Source organism: Pygocentrus nattereri, chromosome 27, assembly GCF_015220715.1.
Source record: "Pygocentrus nattereri isolate fPygNat1 chromosome 27, fPygNat1.pri, whole genome shotgun sequence".
NCBI classification, from domain to species: Eukaryota; Metazoa; Chordata; class Actinopteri; order Characiformes; family Serrasalmidae; genus Pygocentrus; species Pygocentrus nattereri.
In genome coordinates this window covers 17,024,564-17,041,910 of record NC_051237.1, presented here as the reverse complement: position 1 = coordinate 17,041,910, position 17,347 = coordinate 17,024,564, and the positions used below count along the sequence as shown (strand labels likewise).

Genomic DNA, 17,347 nt, shown 5'->3' with positions numbered 1-17,347 from the left:
TGTATCTCCTGAGGCTTGTCCCTCAGATCTTTCCCCCACTCTTGTAGCCTCCATGTGGGCTTGTTTCTGCATTTTGCTGGGCATGATATGAATACCAGCTGGTTTTGAATGAAAAGTGGAGCGGCCTCCCTGAAGCATTTCTGGCCTGATCTTTGTTTAAATGAATGGAATGACCAGGACAGAATACAGAGATGAATTAGCAAGTGTATGACCAACACCATTTTATATCACGTTTCCAATGTATTTGTTTTTTTTCTCTCCATTCATGACTCAGAAATCATGGGAGATATACACTTACATTACTATCAGCATGTAATACATAATGATGTAGCACATGGTTTAAATGCAACCCCAAATCAATTCAGCAGGGGTATGAGGGTGCATGCGCAGTCTAAACAGGAAGCAACCAAGCTGAAATCCAAACACAACAAAAAACTCTCTCATGTCTGTGGAAACACGAGATGTTATGATGCAAATTCATCACAGTGTCAACAAGCCCGTGCTCTACCCCTGAACGTTCTTCCACAAGCAATGCGAGTCAAAGCATGGTCTCTTGGTCACAGCCATCCTGAAAAACTAGAGTACTTCTACAGTTTTTTCAGCTGTTTTCTAAAATCTGACTGCATGTCTTTGGAAGGAAACCCACGCAGACACAGGGAGAACATGCAAACTCCACACAGAGAGGATCCCGGTCACCCGGCCGGGGAATCAAACCCAGGCCCTCCTCGCTGTGAGGCAACAGCGCTACCCACCACGCCACCATGCTGCCCTGTCACAAGTTCCATTTTCTCTAAATCTTTTAATCACTGAATTTCAGTTCTGGAAAACTCTTTTAATTGTCTGTTTCTTCCTTGGACTGTCTCCTTCCTTAGTGGATTATTGTATGTCGTTCTCCTCAGAAATTAATCCAATAAATAAAGGGTGTCCTCTGAGTTTTGCACAGTACTGTATGCAGGTGTATTTATTTTCCCTCTACAGTTGCAGTGGTGCAAGTCTCTTATAGACTCCAAAATGCACATGAATTTTCTTATTCGATTTCCTTTTAGTATTCCCAGTCCTGTAACCTAAGCTTTGGTAATATTAATGCAGCTTTATTTGGCATGCCAATAAAGCCGTTTGATTTTAATCGAGAGCGAGAGAGAAAGCTTTTCCACAGGGACTGCCTCTAGCTGTTGTCTTTGTTATGTAACAGTGGCTGTGGCTCTTCTCTGCAGTGGCCCGCTCCCCCATTACTGCCCCCCTCCTCACTGCTAGAACACAATGTTCTGATGTAACTAAACAGATGACAGAGGCGTGAGATTTCCTATTGTTACAGTACCCCCCCCCACCCCATATGCCTGCACAGAAAAAAATCTCATCTGAACCCACTCAGAGACTAGATGTGTTTTTAAACTGTTACACATATGGTGGTTGTGAAGAGGAAGGGGAGCATAGCATCAACAGATTTATGTAACCAACAGGGCTTTTGGCAAAAAAACAGGCATGCTTCCAATCTCTTTTTCCCAGAGAGAGAAAGATACTGTTTTGGAAAACAGTGAGACAAGATGAGAAGAAATTGGTGGCGTTACCAAATGCCAAGCATTATATTTATCACAACTGTTATTTCGGATCCTAGTAACCAGTTTGTGGGTAAGACATCACCTACAAGCAAAGGATTTGCAAGAGAGGGCAGTGAAATATTCACAAGTGCAATTTCCATTGCAGTGTATATGCATATCCATATACAGAGATGAACCAAAACATTGCTTAATATGTGATCGGTCCTCCTCCCCAGCCCACCCAGACATGAACTCTACAAAACCTCTGAAAGTGCCCTGTGGTATCTGGCGTGAAGACATTAGCAGCAGTTTCTTTAAGTCCTGTAATTTGTGAGGTGGAACCACCGCAGATTGGACTTGTTGTTCCAGCACATCCCACCTTAGGCCAGGGCAACACCTTAAACTCTTCATGATATTCCTCAAACCATTCCTGAGCAATGTGTGCAGTGTGGCAAGGTGCATTATCCTGCTAAAAGAGACCACTGCCACCAGGGGATACTAGTGACATTAAGATATACCTGGTCTGCAATGATGTTTAGGTAGGTGGCATGTGTCAAAATGACGTTCCACTTGAATGGACGCACCCAGGACTTCCCAGCAGAGCGTTGCCCAGAGCATCACACTCATTCCACAGGCTTGTCTGTTTCCACACTGTATTCTGGTGCCATCACTTCCCCTTCCACCGCACATACTTACCCAGCCATCCACGTGATGTAAAAGAAAATCATCTCATCTGACCAGGCAACCCTCTTCCATTGCTCTAAGGTCCAATTCCGATAGTCATGTGGCCACTTTCATTAGTGGAGAGGGGTTAGTGTGAACAGTGACTTATCTGTGGCTGTACAGCCCCATACACAGCAGGGTGCAATGCTGTGTGTCATCATTTAAAATTTGTGTGTGTGTGTGTGTGTGTTCATGTATATACAGTACTCTGCAAAGTTCAGAAGCCACCCTTCATCTATTTAACTTAAGGATTAATTATTTAGGGAGATGCTGTTCAGGATAAAAAAGCAGAAAACATATATTGAACAGAAAGCAGCCCAGAAGTCTCATCAACTAAATATACTATCAAATTGTTTAATATTTAGTATCTATTACAGTACACAATTCTGTACGTCTTCCACAGACATCACAGTAAGGCCTTTAATGTGGCTATTTCATTCCGCCTTGTAATGTGACTATTTTCATTTCCAACAACAAAAATATAAAAAAAGAATCATTTTTGAGATTATGCATTATTTCTAGCTCAAAATGTCTGATTTTTTCCCCTTACACTGAAGTGTTTAGACGACTCTCAGGAGGTTTCGATCTCCTGATCCAAAACGTCAGTGTCAGCTGTAACACGCGCCGTCATTAAAGTGAAAGGGGAAGATATCAAACAGTAAGAAATTAATGTAAACATTCAAAGATTCTGCTTTTCACTTAAAATGTTATTCTGATAACATCATTTCTCATTAAAGACGTTGTATTAAATTAGAAAGAATGCAAAGTAGAAGCATTTTCACCATTTGTCTGTCAGACTTTTGGAGACCACTGTATATGCAGTTGTATGCAAAAGTTTGTACACCCAGCTCTACTGTTCAAAGCAAACAAACACAACCTTTGCAGTAAACTAACTTTAAAAATGACATTTTTTCTGCAAATGTTAATACACAGTTGGCCAGCTGTGGCCAAACCTTTTGGCCTGAATATTTGCCTACAACTGAATATGACATGAATGCAGGTCTTTGTTCTAACTTGTGCGTGCTTTCCAGAGCTCGTCTTCTTTCTTATTTTCTTGCCCTTTTACTAGCACAGTGAGATAAGGATGGAGGCCGTTACTCAACAAAGCAAAACCTTAGTTTATTTACACATTGCTTTGTCCATGCAACACTAAGAAAGTCAGTGGGTCAAAAAACAAACATGATCAATATAATGTAGAGAATCCGTTTGTCTAATCAAGTCTCTTATTTCCCCATTTCCCAGAGCCATCGGCATGTAGTGTTCTATAACCATGAGGTAATGTGCACTGGTTGTGCAAACGGCAGACATCTCTGACTGTGCTTGTCTGTGCTTCATCTCCATCTGTGCTTGGATGTGATGGTAAACGGAGCTTTTACATTATGCCTTGAAGGGGAAGTCAACCCATTTTTCAGAATTTCTACATAATTGTCATTGAAATGTAAACAAAGTCATTCGGTGGTTTGAAGTGAAAAGGCTTATTGTGTAGAAATGTACCCAGTCAGGTGTCTTTACAGTTATGGTGGTAGTAACTAGGGGTCACACCTTTTTACAATGCAAGCCCTTTTATTTACTATCCAAAACCACCAACCTACAGGTTTTTATAAGTAATGTTGATGATGGTAATATAGAGGCAAACTACATATTTTTCGGGGGCTGCTTTAACTTACACTGCCTTGCGTGTACGTCTTATTAAACCCTATGGATTAAGAATCGGATGTCGCTCAAGTCCATATGTGAAGGCAGACGAGCAAATACTTTTGGAAATATAGTGTAAATCAAAGTCTCAGGCACCAGGCAGCATATTCATAACGATTTCTTGTAATAGCTTTCTGTGAGGTAGAGGCATTTAGCTTTTCAAACATCTGGGTCCTATCACGACTTTTGTAAACAATTTTGACTCGGTACGTTGCTCTAAAATGAATCATTTCACATCAAACCACTCTGATCGAGTTTTTTTATACAGAAAATCTGAAAAGTCAGTGAAATTCTCTACCACACAGTTAAGAGTTACTGCTTCTTCCTCCCAGTCCAGCCCCCCTCCTCTGTCACCAAAAAATGATTACCATGAGATTATCTTGCAGGCTGTCTCAATCGCAACAAAAGAAGCTGCTCCAAATACAAATGCAAATAGCCTGGCCCTATGTAGCAACTGAGATTTGCTACCGGGGTCACAGGGGCATCATTTTAAACAAACACTGTGATAGGCTTAGTTCACGTCAATATTATACATCAAATTCAGTTCATTTCTATATAGGACACTTCATTTGTCCTACATAGAAATCAGAGTTGCTTGTGTCGTGTTGTTTGAAGTTACTTGGTTGGATATGTTTTTAAGAAACTGGTTCTTTCTGTAAATTAATCAATGTAAAATTATGTCAATATCTATATTAGGGCCCCAATTTAGATTTAGACGGTCTGTCTGCTGCGGGCCCGTCCTGCTCCATGGGGCCCACTGTGATTGCCTACACTGCTTCCCTTTCAGTAGGGCTTTAAAATCTAAGCTCCCATGAAGTTTCTTGCCATATACGTCCACACGTTATTGATGTCAAATGTGGGCTTGGAACAGGACCACAGACCTAAAAGCATTTTTTGGGACTGGCCATAAGAGTTCCAGACTTTTCTGTCTCCATGTGCTGTAGGCGTAGTGCCCCCCAGTGGCGTACTGAAGAACAACCATAAACATGAGAAATGAATCGATGGTCTCATCACCAAACTCTAAGTACTGACTCGTTCCATGTTTCCTGCAGGAAATCGAACAGGTTTTAATGGTTTTCTAGCCTTTGTCAGATAGTTATGTTTAACAATGATTATGTTTAACAGCCTGTGATAAATATCAACCAAACAGCTCTCTTTCTACTCTTTTCATCAATGTAAACCCAACGTTTAAATCTACCAATGCTTGACAGCATCCTCATTGTTTTACCTTTATAGGTTGTGTCTGCTCTTGGACATTATAGAGTGAGAACAGTAATGTAGCTAAACATTACATAAAGAACAAGCCTCTTTCTCTTTTGATATTTTAAATTAATGCAATCAAATAAAATATATATTCCCCATAACTCTGTGATCTGTGATTAACTTGGAAACTGTTGACCTTTTGGGTGTGAAATGTTAAGCTGCTAGCCAGTAAGGGGGCGAAAGGGGAGGAGGGAAAACAATGCACACCCCTCCACAGATGCCACCATTGGCCCATCCCAGTTCTGTCCATGTGTTCGTGTTTTGGTTTAGCCCATGTGGTTTGTTTTGGTCCAGCCCCCTTGTTTCCTGACTCCATCCCTGATTGTTTCCACCTCTCCCTCGTCAGCCCTGTTGTATTTAAGCCCTGTGTTTGCTGCTCTTTGTCTGAATTGTTAACTGCTGTGTTGTTTGTTCTGTTGGATTCTTGTGTCTGTCACGTCTGCCCCCCCGATCAATTCGTGTTGGCTCTATGACGCTGGACCATCTTGACTATGACCCTGGATTTGCCCACAATAAACATTGCTTATCTCTGCATATGCGTCCGCCTCCTCACTCCTAACCTTTACAACAGAGACGACTGAGCCTGAGATAAAATAGACAGCACAGCTGAAGCTTTCTTCATATCAAAAAATGATGTACAACTTCCACGATAAACATGTTCCATTTAACCAAAACAAAAACACTTATAAATGTTGGCTAGCTTGCTGACCTATGAAAACAAAAATCCACTTCTGTTGTGTTTTTGCAAATCATTTCTGTCTGTATTTCAAAATCTGACAGTCCTCCAGCACAGATGATTGCATTTTATGGCCTTTGTGAGAAAGGTTAAAAGATAAGAGTAAACATTATTATAAAAGTAATAACTGTGCAGCAAAATGAAAGTGGAAGTAGGGAGAAGGCAAAAAAAGGCATATTAACTCTTTTAATTATGGACCCTGATCTGTGATTATATTTCATATTCCATATTCTCATGAGTAAGTAGCTGATCTACTCTACTTCTACTAATTTGATTAACATAATAAACATGATTTATATTAGCCTGTGTTATTTTAACTAAGGCAATGATTTAGTTCTAGCTTATCTTCTACACAGGAGCAGATGATTTGTTGTGAGTTTTTAGACCATAATGAAGAAGTGGTTTGTTTTGTCTATGCAGAACTCATTAGGTCACTGGGTCATGAAGAAAACAGGAAACAACAGAACAAAGCTGTTCAGGATAATGCAGAGAATGAAGTCCCTTATTTCCCATTGCCATCTGCGGGTATATCCTATAATCATGTGGCACAGCAAACACATGCTTTTACATGCCAACACTAAAGTCCGCTTATCTTCCTTCCTTCCTTTTGTCAAGTGGAAGAGAGTAATTATAATGACTAGGGCCTTACTTACTGTTTTCTTGTACTGAAATTGCAAACTCAGAAAAAACAGAACAGAATAACTGGAACAGCCACTGGAACTGCTTGTCTGCAGTTTCTCTGTGTAAACAAATATCAAATCGCTGTCAGGAATTGTTTGACTGGTGACATTATTACAGTTGATAGTTGTGTTAACCTCAATATCCTTTCCTTGTAATCAGATAAGCATACATTTCAGAACCCTGACAGGCCATATAATTATATATTATTACAGCCCGATCTGAATGTCATCACATAATACCACACATACACACGATTTACATTTCTCAGTGATCATTCAGTGTGAGCTGTCCTGACCTTCCCATCTCTTTCCACGACACCTCTTCTTGAGTAACACTAGCCATTAACATATGATGTACCAGTGGCAGGCAAAGCTAACACAACAGACTCGCTTTAAAATTACAACCTCACTTCCAAAAAAAAGGTGGGAGGCTGTGTAAAATGTAAAGAAAAACAGAATGCAATTATGTGTGATTCATTTGAACCCCATGTTTAATTACAATAGTATAACATATCAAATATTGAAACTGAGAAAATATAACCATTTTAAATTTAATGTCAGCAACATGTTTCAAAAAAGTTGGGGCAGGGGCAACAAAAGACTGGTAAAGTTGGGTAATGCTTAAAACATTTTGTGGAAAATTTCACAACAAATTAGGTTAACAGGTCAGTAAAATGGCTGAGTATAAAAAGAGCATCTCAGAGGGGCAGAGACTTTCAGAAATAAGGATGGGGAGGGGTTCACAACTCTGTGAAAGAGTGGGCGAATAATGCAACAATTCAAGAATAAAGTTTTTGAGTGTAAAATAGCAAAGACCTTTCATCATCCACAGTACATAATATCATTAAAAGATTCAGAGAATCCAAAGAAATACCTGTATGCAAGGGAAAAGGCCAAAAAAAAAACAGTTCTGGCTGGCCATGATCTTAGGTTTCTTAGACAGCACTGCAATAATAACAGACAGTGGAAATCACTGTGTGGGCTCAGTGTCTGTGAACACAGTTCATTGCTGCATCCACAAATGCAAGTTAAGACTGTACCATTCAAAGACGAAACCATATGCAAACAGGATGGAGAAATGCTGCCACCTTCTCTGGGCCCGAGCTCTTTTAAGATGGACTAAGGCGAAGTGGAAAAGTGTCCTGATGCAATGAAATGTGAAATTCTTTTTCGGAAGTCATGGACACCCTAACCACGTCCTCTGGTTAGAGAGGAGAGGGACCATCTGGCTTGTTATCAAATTAAATATGGGGTTTAAATGATTTAAACATCATTGCGATCTGTTTTTAATGACATTTTGCACAGCGTCCCAACTATTTGGAAATGGGGTTGTATTTTTGGTATTTGGATATTTAAGTATTTATTGCCACTATGCAGTAAAATTTTAACAATAAAACTTATTTTAACAATAGTATGAATAATCACTTGGGAATCTGAGAAGGGACAGTTGTACACTTTATGGCCAAATATATGTGGATTGCACTCCTAATTATTGAGTCCACATTGAGTCCCATTGCTAACAGGTGTACAAAATCAAGCACATAGTCATGCAGTCTCCATAGACAAACACTGACAACAGAATGAGTCGTACTTATGAGCTCAGTGCTGACTTTAAATGTGGCACTGTCACAAGGCCGCCTTTGCCACAAGTCAGTTTGTGAAATTTCTGTTCTGCTAGATCTGCACTAGTCAGCTGTAAGTGCTATTATTGTGAAATGGAAGCATTTAGGAAGAACAACAGCTCAGCTGCAAAGTGGTATACCATGCACACTCACAGATCCAGGCACGTGAGTGCTGAAGCTTGTAGCTGTCCTCTGTGCATCACTCACTACAGAGTCCCAAACTGCCTCTGGGAGTTACATTAGCACAAACACTTTGTGTCAGGAGCTTCATGAAGTGTTTTCTTGTCCAAGCAGCTGTAATAAATAGCTTTCAGTTTTATTCTTCGATATTTTACAGAGGTGAGAACTCTTACAGATCGAGACAATTCTATTGCAATAGGCCTATTTAGAGATTTGTGTCATGACCCTGTGATGCATTGCATTTATTACAATTGACTGCAAACTCGTTCTAAAAATGTTTTGTCTAATAAAATGTATACACAGATCATCTCATTTCAGTCCTTTTTTTAGCAATTAATGCAGTTGTGACAAATCAACATTTAAAAAAAACCTGGTCCAACATTCCCATATTTAGCAGATGCTTTAATTTTTTTTCGAAGTAGGCAATCATTCAAACGTTTCGGTAAACTGTTACTCTTAAAATATTAATAATTAAATAACGGCCTCTGTGTGTCTCTATTATCATAAACCCAGAACAGTATAATATCCTTTTTCCTTCGTCTACTACTTCACAGGTTTCATAGCTCCATGTGCGCTGTTAGCAAAAGGGGTTCTAGGTAACTGCTAAAATGGTTCTACGACTTGTAACAAAGAATCAAATACAGCTGGTTTTCCATTATAGAGAAGAACGTTTAACCGTGGAAAGAACAGTCAATCGTTAACCGTTAAAAAAAAAACACCCTTGAAAAATCACGTTTTAAGGGAGCAGCGTGGATCGCAGGCCCCTCTCCGTTGCTACGTCAAATCCTCCCGTCAGCGGATGTTATTAGAGAAGTAGGTTGTCTGTCCGAGAGCCGAGCTAACGGCGGCACGGGGAGCTGTTCCCGCGGATATTCGCTCGCGTTAAAAAGGTAACTCACAGGCTTCGCTTCGTTCACAACAAAATTTCAGCAGATTTCACATTGTCTCGTGACGGAGTGCGCTGGCCTGGTGGCCGGCCAGGCTGGCCGTGTGACCCGAGTTAGCTCGCATCATTTCGGTGAAAGCAAGTTCACAGAACCGCGGACTGTCAGGAGCCATTAAACACTGATTATCTCACCCAGAGAAGTCAGACTGTTACTTTCACTAGGACGTCGTTGTCATAAGCGTGGTAAGATGTTAACTACCGGAATAACGTGTAAGTCAGTCAGTCTACCGTCTGTACCGTTATCTTGTAGCAGCGCTGTGCTGGTAGAGCTTTTGTTTACACGTCTCCTCGGTGAACTGGGTTAGCTGGGTGAACTGGGTTAGTTGGGTTAGCTCGGTGAGCTGGGTTAGCTGGGTGAACTGGGTGGGTGAACTCGGTTAGCTGGGTGAGCTGGGTGAACTGGGTTAGCTCGGTTAGCTGGGTGAGCTGGGTGAACTGGGTTAGCTCGGTTAGCTGGGTGAGCTGGGTGAACTCAGCGCTTCTGTCTGCCAGCCCTCTCTTCCAGAAGCAACGAGGTGGCTAATTAGCTAGCTAACCTAGCTTAGCTTAGGTAGGTTAAGTTACTGGTTTGCTTGCACTGCACGCAGGTGAGTCTGGTTGTTAGCTAGCTTAGCGAGCTCGCATTAGCCACACCGCTAACACTTATACATTCTCGCCGTGTGTCTGTCGGTTTATATGTGGGCGTGTGCCTTTAGCATTATGTCATGAGTTAAGCTGCTCTCGAGTCAGTTGGTCTGAGTCGCTCCCAGCCTGAATCTCCCACAGGGATGCCTTGCTGGATGGGTATATAACCTGTAAGGCTATTCAGTGAAATTTTAGTGAGTGCTTTAGCCTTTTTTTATTTATGTTGGCATCAGGTCGCTGTACTAAATCGCTCCTAGGTAAGCGTGTTAACTGTGTATTACATAAGGTTGCCAAATAAGTGCAGCGGTCATTGAGAGGTGGTTGTGTAAAGCGTTTAGAAGGCGGATCAGAAGGAACTAGAAGAGTCGCTTCAGTACACAAACGATTCGCCTCCTGGAGACCAGTGTTTACCTGGCTGTTGTCAGTAGTGTTATCTTGTTGTATTATTTCGATAACGTAGCTGGTTTTTCTTGCTGTTGACACGTGAGCGAAACCTTTTATAACTGGGATATCTTTGAGAATAGCTCAGTGTCCTGGCGAAGCTATACCGTGTTAAAAGCTTTTCATGAAGCAAAAGGCTGTAGTTTAACTTGTTTCTGTCTGAGACAGCATCAGCATAATCTTTTGCTAGTCAGATTTATTTTGTGCTTTAATTTCCAGTCTGTTAAAGCCTTGTAATGTTCCAGTGGCCTGTTTTGACAGCCTCCTTATGCACACCTCTCATTAGTGTCTATGTAAACAGAGAAGCAACAGATTACCCAGAGACAGAAGAACAAACGGATATTCCCTCCAAATATTGTATTTGTTACTTCATATGCAAGAGTAATGTACCGGGGTTGTGTTTTAAAGTGGTAAAACAATTTCCTACTTTCCAAGACCTGCCAGCTCCGGGGCTTATGGCTGGCTGTCATGCCCAGAGACTCAACCTGACAGTTAACTTGCTTACTTATTACGTTTGAGCCGTCAGCTGTCATGAGACAGTGTCTAGACACACACACACACACACACACACACACACACACACACTCACACACACACACACTCAACTTGATTATGAGTTTTCCACTTATGTAAGCAGGAAAAAACAAGATCTCTGATAATATCATAGCATTTGAATTGTGTAAATGTTAGTCTTATCTGCAAATCATGCTGGGCAGACTACAAGCACTGTTATGGATCAGTTTTCATCTCCAAAATGAGGTATGGCCTTTCCACAGCATTTAGAGTGGACATTTTAGCAAGAGGTTTAGGTAGCTGGTCAGTAAATTTTAGGCTACAGTACCCCCCCTGCTTAAATGGGGACTTTCACCCGTTTTTCAGAGTTTCTCATTTTATTCATTGAGATATAAACAGAGTTGTTCACTCGGTCTGCTTCCTTTGAATATTATTTTAGCTTACAACTCCCAGTTATCCCAAAAACTATTGCAAGACAACATCTCAGGCATTAGGCAACATATTCATAACCATTTCCTTTAATAACTTTATGGGATGCAGATTTCAGAACCATTTGCCTCTTTTTAGGTTGTCTGTTTTTGAACATTAAAAACTTTGAAATTCCCTTTTAAACACCTGATTCAAATCATTAGCTATTCATAAAGCCATGAGGTTGACTGTACACAAGTCTGACCATGAAGGACTGAAACTGGACACCATGGGTTTGGACAGGTCTTTGTGGTATAAATTTCAAATACATGATGATGCCATCAGTTCATATTTGGATATTCCAGTTTTCCATGTCTGTGGGTTCTTTTTTCATTTCACAAAGCATTGCAATTCGCATTACTGAAGTTATTGCCTTTCCAAAACTGTAGAAAAAGTATTTCATGAGGTCAGTGTCTCATCACATTGTTCTGAACTTCTAGGCTTCTCTGGTGTTTGGTACAAGTTGATTGGGCAGACAGATTTTAACTTTCAGGTACTGTATTTGCCATTTATTCTGACCTGTTTGTGTCTGGTGTCACTGTAAATAACAGTGGTCCTCTACTTTCTGGTCATTCACCTGTTGGTTGTTTGATGTACAGATCACTGATAAGAAATGGGGGTTGGAGAAATATTGCCATTTATGTAATTTATTTTAATGCCATAATGAGAAATTAACCCCCTCACAATTCAAATTATGGCTGGACCATTTATAGTTCACGAATAAGCTTTTACTTGGGAACCCAGAGCTAAACTTAGCTGTGCATTTTGAGGACATTCATGATAATTTGAAGTAATGCAATACCTCAGCAATTCTTCCAGTGCAGCTGTCTCAGAGTGTAGTGTGTGTTGAACTGCCAGTACTCTTTGTGCTTGCTCAGAGACAACCAGAAAGTCTGTAGGAGGGCTGTGAGCAAAGCTCCCATCCGAGGCCCCCTCCCAAAGAAGCAGCATGTCCAGCGACCCCCCTCCTCCCTATCCAGGGGCCCCCAGTGCCCCTCTTATTGAAGAGAAGAATGGACAACCTCCAGTCTCTGGTACATCTATGTCTTTTCTTTGTGTCATAGATAATATACATTTTATTGTGTCATGTTTCTGATGTTGAGGCTGTGTTTATCGCAAAAAAAAAGACAGCCTGTGTTTAAGTTCTCAGAAATTGTCATTAGCAGTCCTCTGGTGCTGAATTACAGGGTTGGCGAAAGCTAGAAGGATACCAAGGAGACCTGGAAAGAAAGCCAGCCATGCTTGTTAATGACCATTGTTTTTGTCCCAGTTGCTTAAATTTTAAAGAAAAAGCAAGAGCTAAGTGTTTTTAGTACTTTGTCACTGCACTGAACTTTATTGTGCTGTTCTCAAGTTCTCAGGTTTACAGATTTGTCTTCTCTGAATATCACCTCACTGGCTTTTTTTTTTTGTCGGAATGGGAAAGACTAGGTTAATTCAGATTTGCTGAAGCACAATCTGTGCTGCACTGTTCTCTTGTAGAAGTTTATATATAGTGTTATTTAATTATTTATTACTGCAGTGTGTTTAGCAACTCCGTAGTTACAACCCCAAATCCAATGAAGTTGGGACGTTGTGTAAAACATAAATAAAAACAGAATATGATGATTTGCAAATCCTTTTCAATCTATATTCAGTTGAATACACTACAAAGACCAGATATTTAGTGTTCAAACAGATAAACTTTATTGTGTTTTGCAAATATTCACTCATTTTGAATTTGATGCCAGGTTGTAACTTGCTCTCATCATTTTGGTAATTTAGCAAGCACAGCTCCGGTAACAACCGGTCCTCCAGTGGGACAGCCTTTGTCACCAGAGTATGGTCCTCCACCTTACGAGGCCACAATGCAGCCAGATTTCATTCCGCCACACGTCCCTGGCGAGGGCCATATGCCCATGCCCATGCCCATGCCACATCCACACGGTAAGCCTGCTACTGATGAAACTGTCTATGCTTCAGTAAAAATCTTCAGTAGTAATTGAATATACAGAATGCTGGCTTGTAGAAAAGAAGCATTTCACTTCATGGAAGATTTAAGTCATTTTTTTCTTATGATTTTCAGGTGGCTATTATCCTCCTCCTGGTCATTATCCCCACTCCATTCCGGGACAGTTTGGTCCAGTGCCCAGCCACTATGGCCCAGCTCCAGGACACACAGCAACAGTGATTGCCCCACCAGGGGCTGCCACTACGGTCACAGTGCTGCAGGGTGAGATGTTTCAGTCGGCACCAGTGCAGACAGTGTGTCCACACTGCCAGCAGGCCATTATCACCCGCATCAGCCACGACGTGGGCCTAATGAACACCCTCTTCTGTCTTTTCTGCTTCTTTGTGGGGTAAGCAGTTCGGGTCAACACCTGCATGTACCCTGTCGTTTGCGTCTGGCAGAATAGAATAAACTAGAGGGTGTGTTCTTCTGCGTTCTAAGGGCAATATATTCTGAACCTTTCAGCCCGGACTGATTTTTTGAAAGAAGCACAATGCATGGCAGCCAATCAGAATGGATAGTGATTTATACGCAATGGTCTTAAAGACACAGCCTCTCCAATGAGTGCTTATAATTGGATTTCACGACTGGAAGAAGAATCTTTAGAATTTAGAACTCGAAGAAGCTACCGAAAGCAGATACTTTTGTGTTTTGGAGAGGATGGATTCAGATGGTCAGGGGTGCATCTGTTGCCTTCACATTACAAATATTGTTTCCCCACCCACGTCCAAAGGATCCCAGTGCATCTTCAAGATAGACCAATTAGTGTTCACGGCTGAACTTTACACTGTTCTCTTGATCATTGGGTTTTCCTTCTTTTTCTTAAAATGTGAGAGCATTTTGATTTGTTGAGAATGGATTAGCCTGCCACTTCGTTATGTATGAATACAAAAGTGCAGATTTTCCCCAGTGCATGCCACTGGCTTCAAATAATGCTATGTTTACAGGGCATGACTTAAAAAAAAAAATTAACCTGTCAATGTACGTATCACAAGCCTAACAGACTGCTAAATAACCTTTTTTTTTTTTTTTTTTTTAAAGCTATTTAGTTTTTTAGTATTAAATCTTGCCCTAAGACTACGTCTTTTGCCTTGGTTGTGGCAGTGAGAGTAAATCTCATGGGTTAAAAAGTTTGTTTTGCTGTTTGCTGTGCGGAGGCATCACATTCAATATCGAGCTCAGCTATGCATTTGGTTCACACTGTCCAGCTTCATTAGCCAGTACAGCAACCTCAAATTACAGTGTATTGACTTTGCGTGCTGGGATTTAAACAGGCAAATCTGATTCTACTATGGAGCTTTTAATTTGACTTTATTAAGAAGTTTAAAAAATGGTTGAGTTGTAGGTGTGCTGTAAAGAATGTAGTATCAGGGCTGTTTGAAGTTAAAATGCAGTGGAAAACAGCCTGCGCACTCGCAGAGCTAACCATTCACCATTTTCAGTGAGTCAAATCAGTCAGCTCAGATTACTTGTTACCAACTCTTTCAGCCCCGAAACAACTCTTCATTAGCCTTGACAGATTTTTAAAATTCCAAACAAGCCCAGTTAGCAATAATCTATTTAGTTTTGAGCAAAGTCTGAGTTTGCTTGCTGACAAACAAGAATGGCATTATAATCTAAAACACTAGTTCAAGAAATGTGAAACTCTCAAGGTGTTACAGGAAGAAATGGTTGTCCAGCAAACAAGCTTATTGGTCAGACTTAATAAGAACTGCTGGTACAAAGGCATACTTTCTTTTAATTAGACTAAAGACAACAAATTAAATAAAAGAAACTGCAGTGTAATCATTAAGGGCTGAAATAAAAATCCTCTCTGACTGATGAAGGAATAGAAAAAAGGAAGGATATAAAGAAGTTCATATTAAGTTTGGAAATTTTTCTGTGCGCTTCAGACGTTTACAGTCTTCATGCAGCAAAATGAAAGGTGTGTCCTCTCTGTTGCCATCACTTCATGCTGTTTTTCTCTTCTCTCAAAGTTGTGATCTAGGCTGCTGCTTGATCCCGTGTCTGATCGACGACCTCAAGGATGTGACACACACCTGCCCCAACTGCAAGGGCTACATCTACACATACAAACGCATATGCTAACAGCGTCCCCGACCCTCACAGCATCATCCCAGCAGTTGTACTAAGTCCTCATCGCTTACTCACGTGAGTTCTGCCACATTTTCTGTTTTTGTTTTTCCGCTCTGTGTGCTGTGCTTCATTTAGCCCCAGCTGGCTGACCAGTTTTTGTTTTTACTAGGCGTCCGTCCATTTCTTACTGTAAATAACCACTGACTCTCTCAACCATGTACAAGGACTTGTTTGGTTATTGACACTACAAGGTGAATTGAAGGGAAAAAAAAGGAAAGTCACAAACCTCATTGAAGAAGGGATGATGAATCACTACACTGTATGTGCATAATGCAAGCGTTTCTGAATAGTGAATTGTGGAAGTACTGTAAGGAATTTAGTATTGATGAAGCTGCACAGGTTTGTGGCAGATGGTCATTTTTGGGGGGGGGGGGGGGGGGGGGGGGGTGAAAAGCTGTCACTTTACAGGGCAGCATAACTGAATGATGAAGTCTATTTCAGGGTCAGTGTTATTTTTTATTGTAATTATTTGAGATTGTTCTATTATGTGTCATCATTTTAACATGTCAATATAAAAGCCTGTGATGGCTGTGTCTGTTTGCAAGAACAGTTACGACCAAGATCTACATTATGCTGTTCCTTCTACATGTGAATACTTACGCCTGTATATTCAGACTCAAGCAGATGCTACTGTCAGAAAGACGTTCTCTCGTCCACTCTGAGGTTTGTTTGGATTTGCGAGACTTGACATGCTTGTTGATAGCTGTAACATACACTTTTGTGTAAACTTGTGCAATTTTACATGAATGGTTTCCTAAGTTGGCAGCAAATGTAATGCAAAATGTTCTTAATCTGCTCCTTTGTAATAATAATAATAATAATAATAATTTATTTAACGAAATAGTAGACGGGTTTTGCATAATGTTGTCAATGTCTTAATGCAGCAGTCCATCATTGTTAAACCTGTGCCACTCGTGGTACGTTCTTCGCTGCATTTTCTGTCCTGTTAAACTGTGAATCATAGAAATGGCTCTAATGCTCCTCAGCCATTAATCGTTCTTCTACATTGTTAGTGAGCCAAGTCAGGCTTTTTTTTTGCAAGATGTTTGGGTTTTATTAGGCCTAACATTTTTATGAATGTCAAAATGTCAAAACATAACATGCAGCCATCACTTGCCATATGCACCTTCTAAATGACATACTCTGATAAAGGCCGGTGGACCATTTTGGAGAAAGCAGGCTCTTGGGCAGGATCGTGACCGTTAGCACATGCGCAAAGCAAAGCTGCTTTGTCAGAGGACGTGATCAGCACACTGCATGCCATCACTGTAATCTCACGCAAGACTCTCTGTGTCCATATGTCCCATCTGTGCTGGGAGCTCACTGTTAGTCCTGCTGGGCTATTTGCTACACTGGGCCTCTGAACCCAAAGCAGATTAACTCTTCACTTTATCAAGTCTGCTGTTAGGCATAGGGATTTAAAGGAACGGTTCACTGAATTATCAAATGTACAGTTTTCCCCTGGCCCTAAATATAATCGATTGATGATTTGAGTGTCTGATGTTTCTTTAGTTCTGTACTGGAGCTATAAGGCTAAAAAGTAATGGAAATCTATTGTCACCGAAAATTATTCATATCGTAACGCCAAAGAATCAAACTTTGAAAGCTACACGTCTTGGCTGATCAAAAACATTTTGAGTAATGTTTCAGCAACACCCCCTCAATAATTTCAGGAAAATAAGCCCCTCCCCATACAGAAAAGAAATATATGGGTGGGTATTTATGTGAATGATACGTTTTCAAATATATTGATTCATTTTTGTTCATTTTCATACTTTTCCCAAATATATTT

General features: G+C 40.7%; 1 protein-coding gene across 6 annotated transcripts; it reads left to right on the top strand.

Moving 5' to 3' along the window:
* The first annotated feature begins 9,185 nt into the window (after positions 1 to 9,185).
* Positions 9,186 to 15,758, top strand: cdip1 (cell death-inducing p53 target 1). Of its 6 annotated transcripts, none has more exons than XM_017719019.2 (6): positions 9,192 to 9,327; positions 11,870 to 11,922; positions 12,308 to 12,463; positions 13,194 to 13,355; positions 13,495 to 13,768; positions 15,396 to 15,758. In XM_017719019.2, the coding sequence occupies exons 3-6, from the start codon at positions 12,379 to 12,381 to the stop codon at positions 15,505 to 15,507; spliced, it is 633 nt and encodes a 210-aa protein (XP_017574508.1). In that variant the 5' UTR covers positions 9,192 to 9,327; positions 11,870 to 11,922; positions 12,308 to 12,378; the 3' UTR covers positions 15,508 to 15,758. The 6 variants fall into 6 exon arrangements, with proteins under 6 accessions (XP_017574514.1, XP_017574508.1, XP_017574511.1 ...); XM_017719022.2 differs by lacking the exon at positions 9,192 to 9,327 and adding an exon at positions 9,571 to 9,593; XM_017719024.2 differs by lacking the exon at positions 9,192 to 9,327 and adding an exon at positions 9,830 to 10,177.
* The last annotated feature ends 1,589 nt before the right edge of the window (positions 15,759 to 17,347 follow it).

Bases quoted from the DNA above. Each gene is read 5' to 3' on its own strand.
- cdip1 (XM_017719025.2), top strand. From the start codon at position 12,379: ATGTCCAGCGACCCCCCTCCTCCCTATCCAGGGGCCCCCAGTGCCCCT. The intron at 12,464-13,193 runs GTACATCTATGT...TTGGTAATTTAG, and splicing joins TGGACAACCTCCAGTCTCTG to CAAGCACAGCTCCGGTAACA. The intron at 13,769-15,395 runs GTAAGCAGTTCG...CTTCTCTCAAAG, and splicing joins CTTTTCTGCTTCTTTGTGGG to TTGTGATCTAGGCTGCTGCT.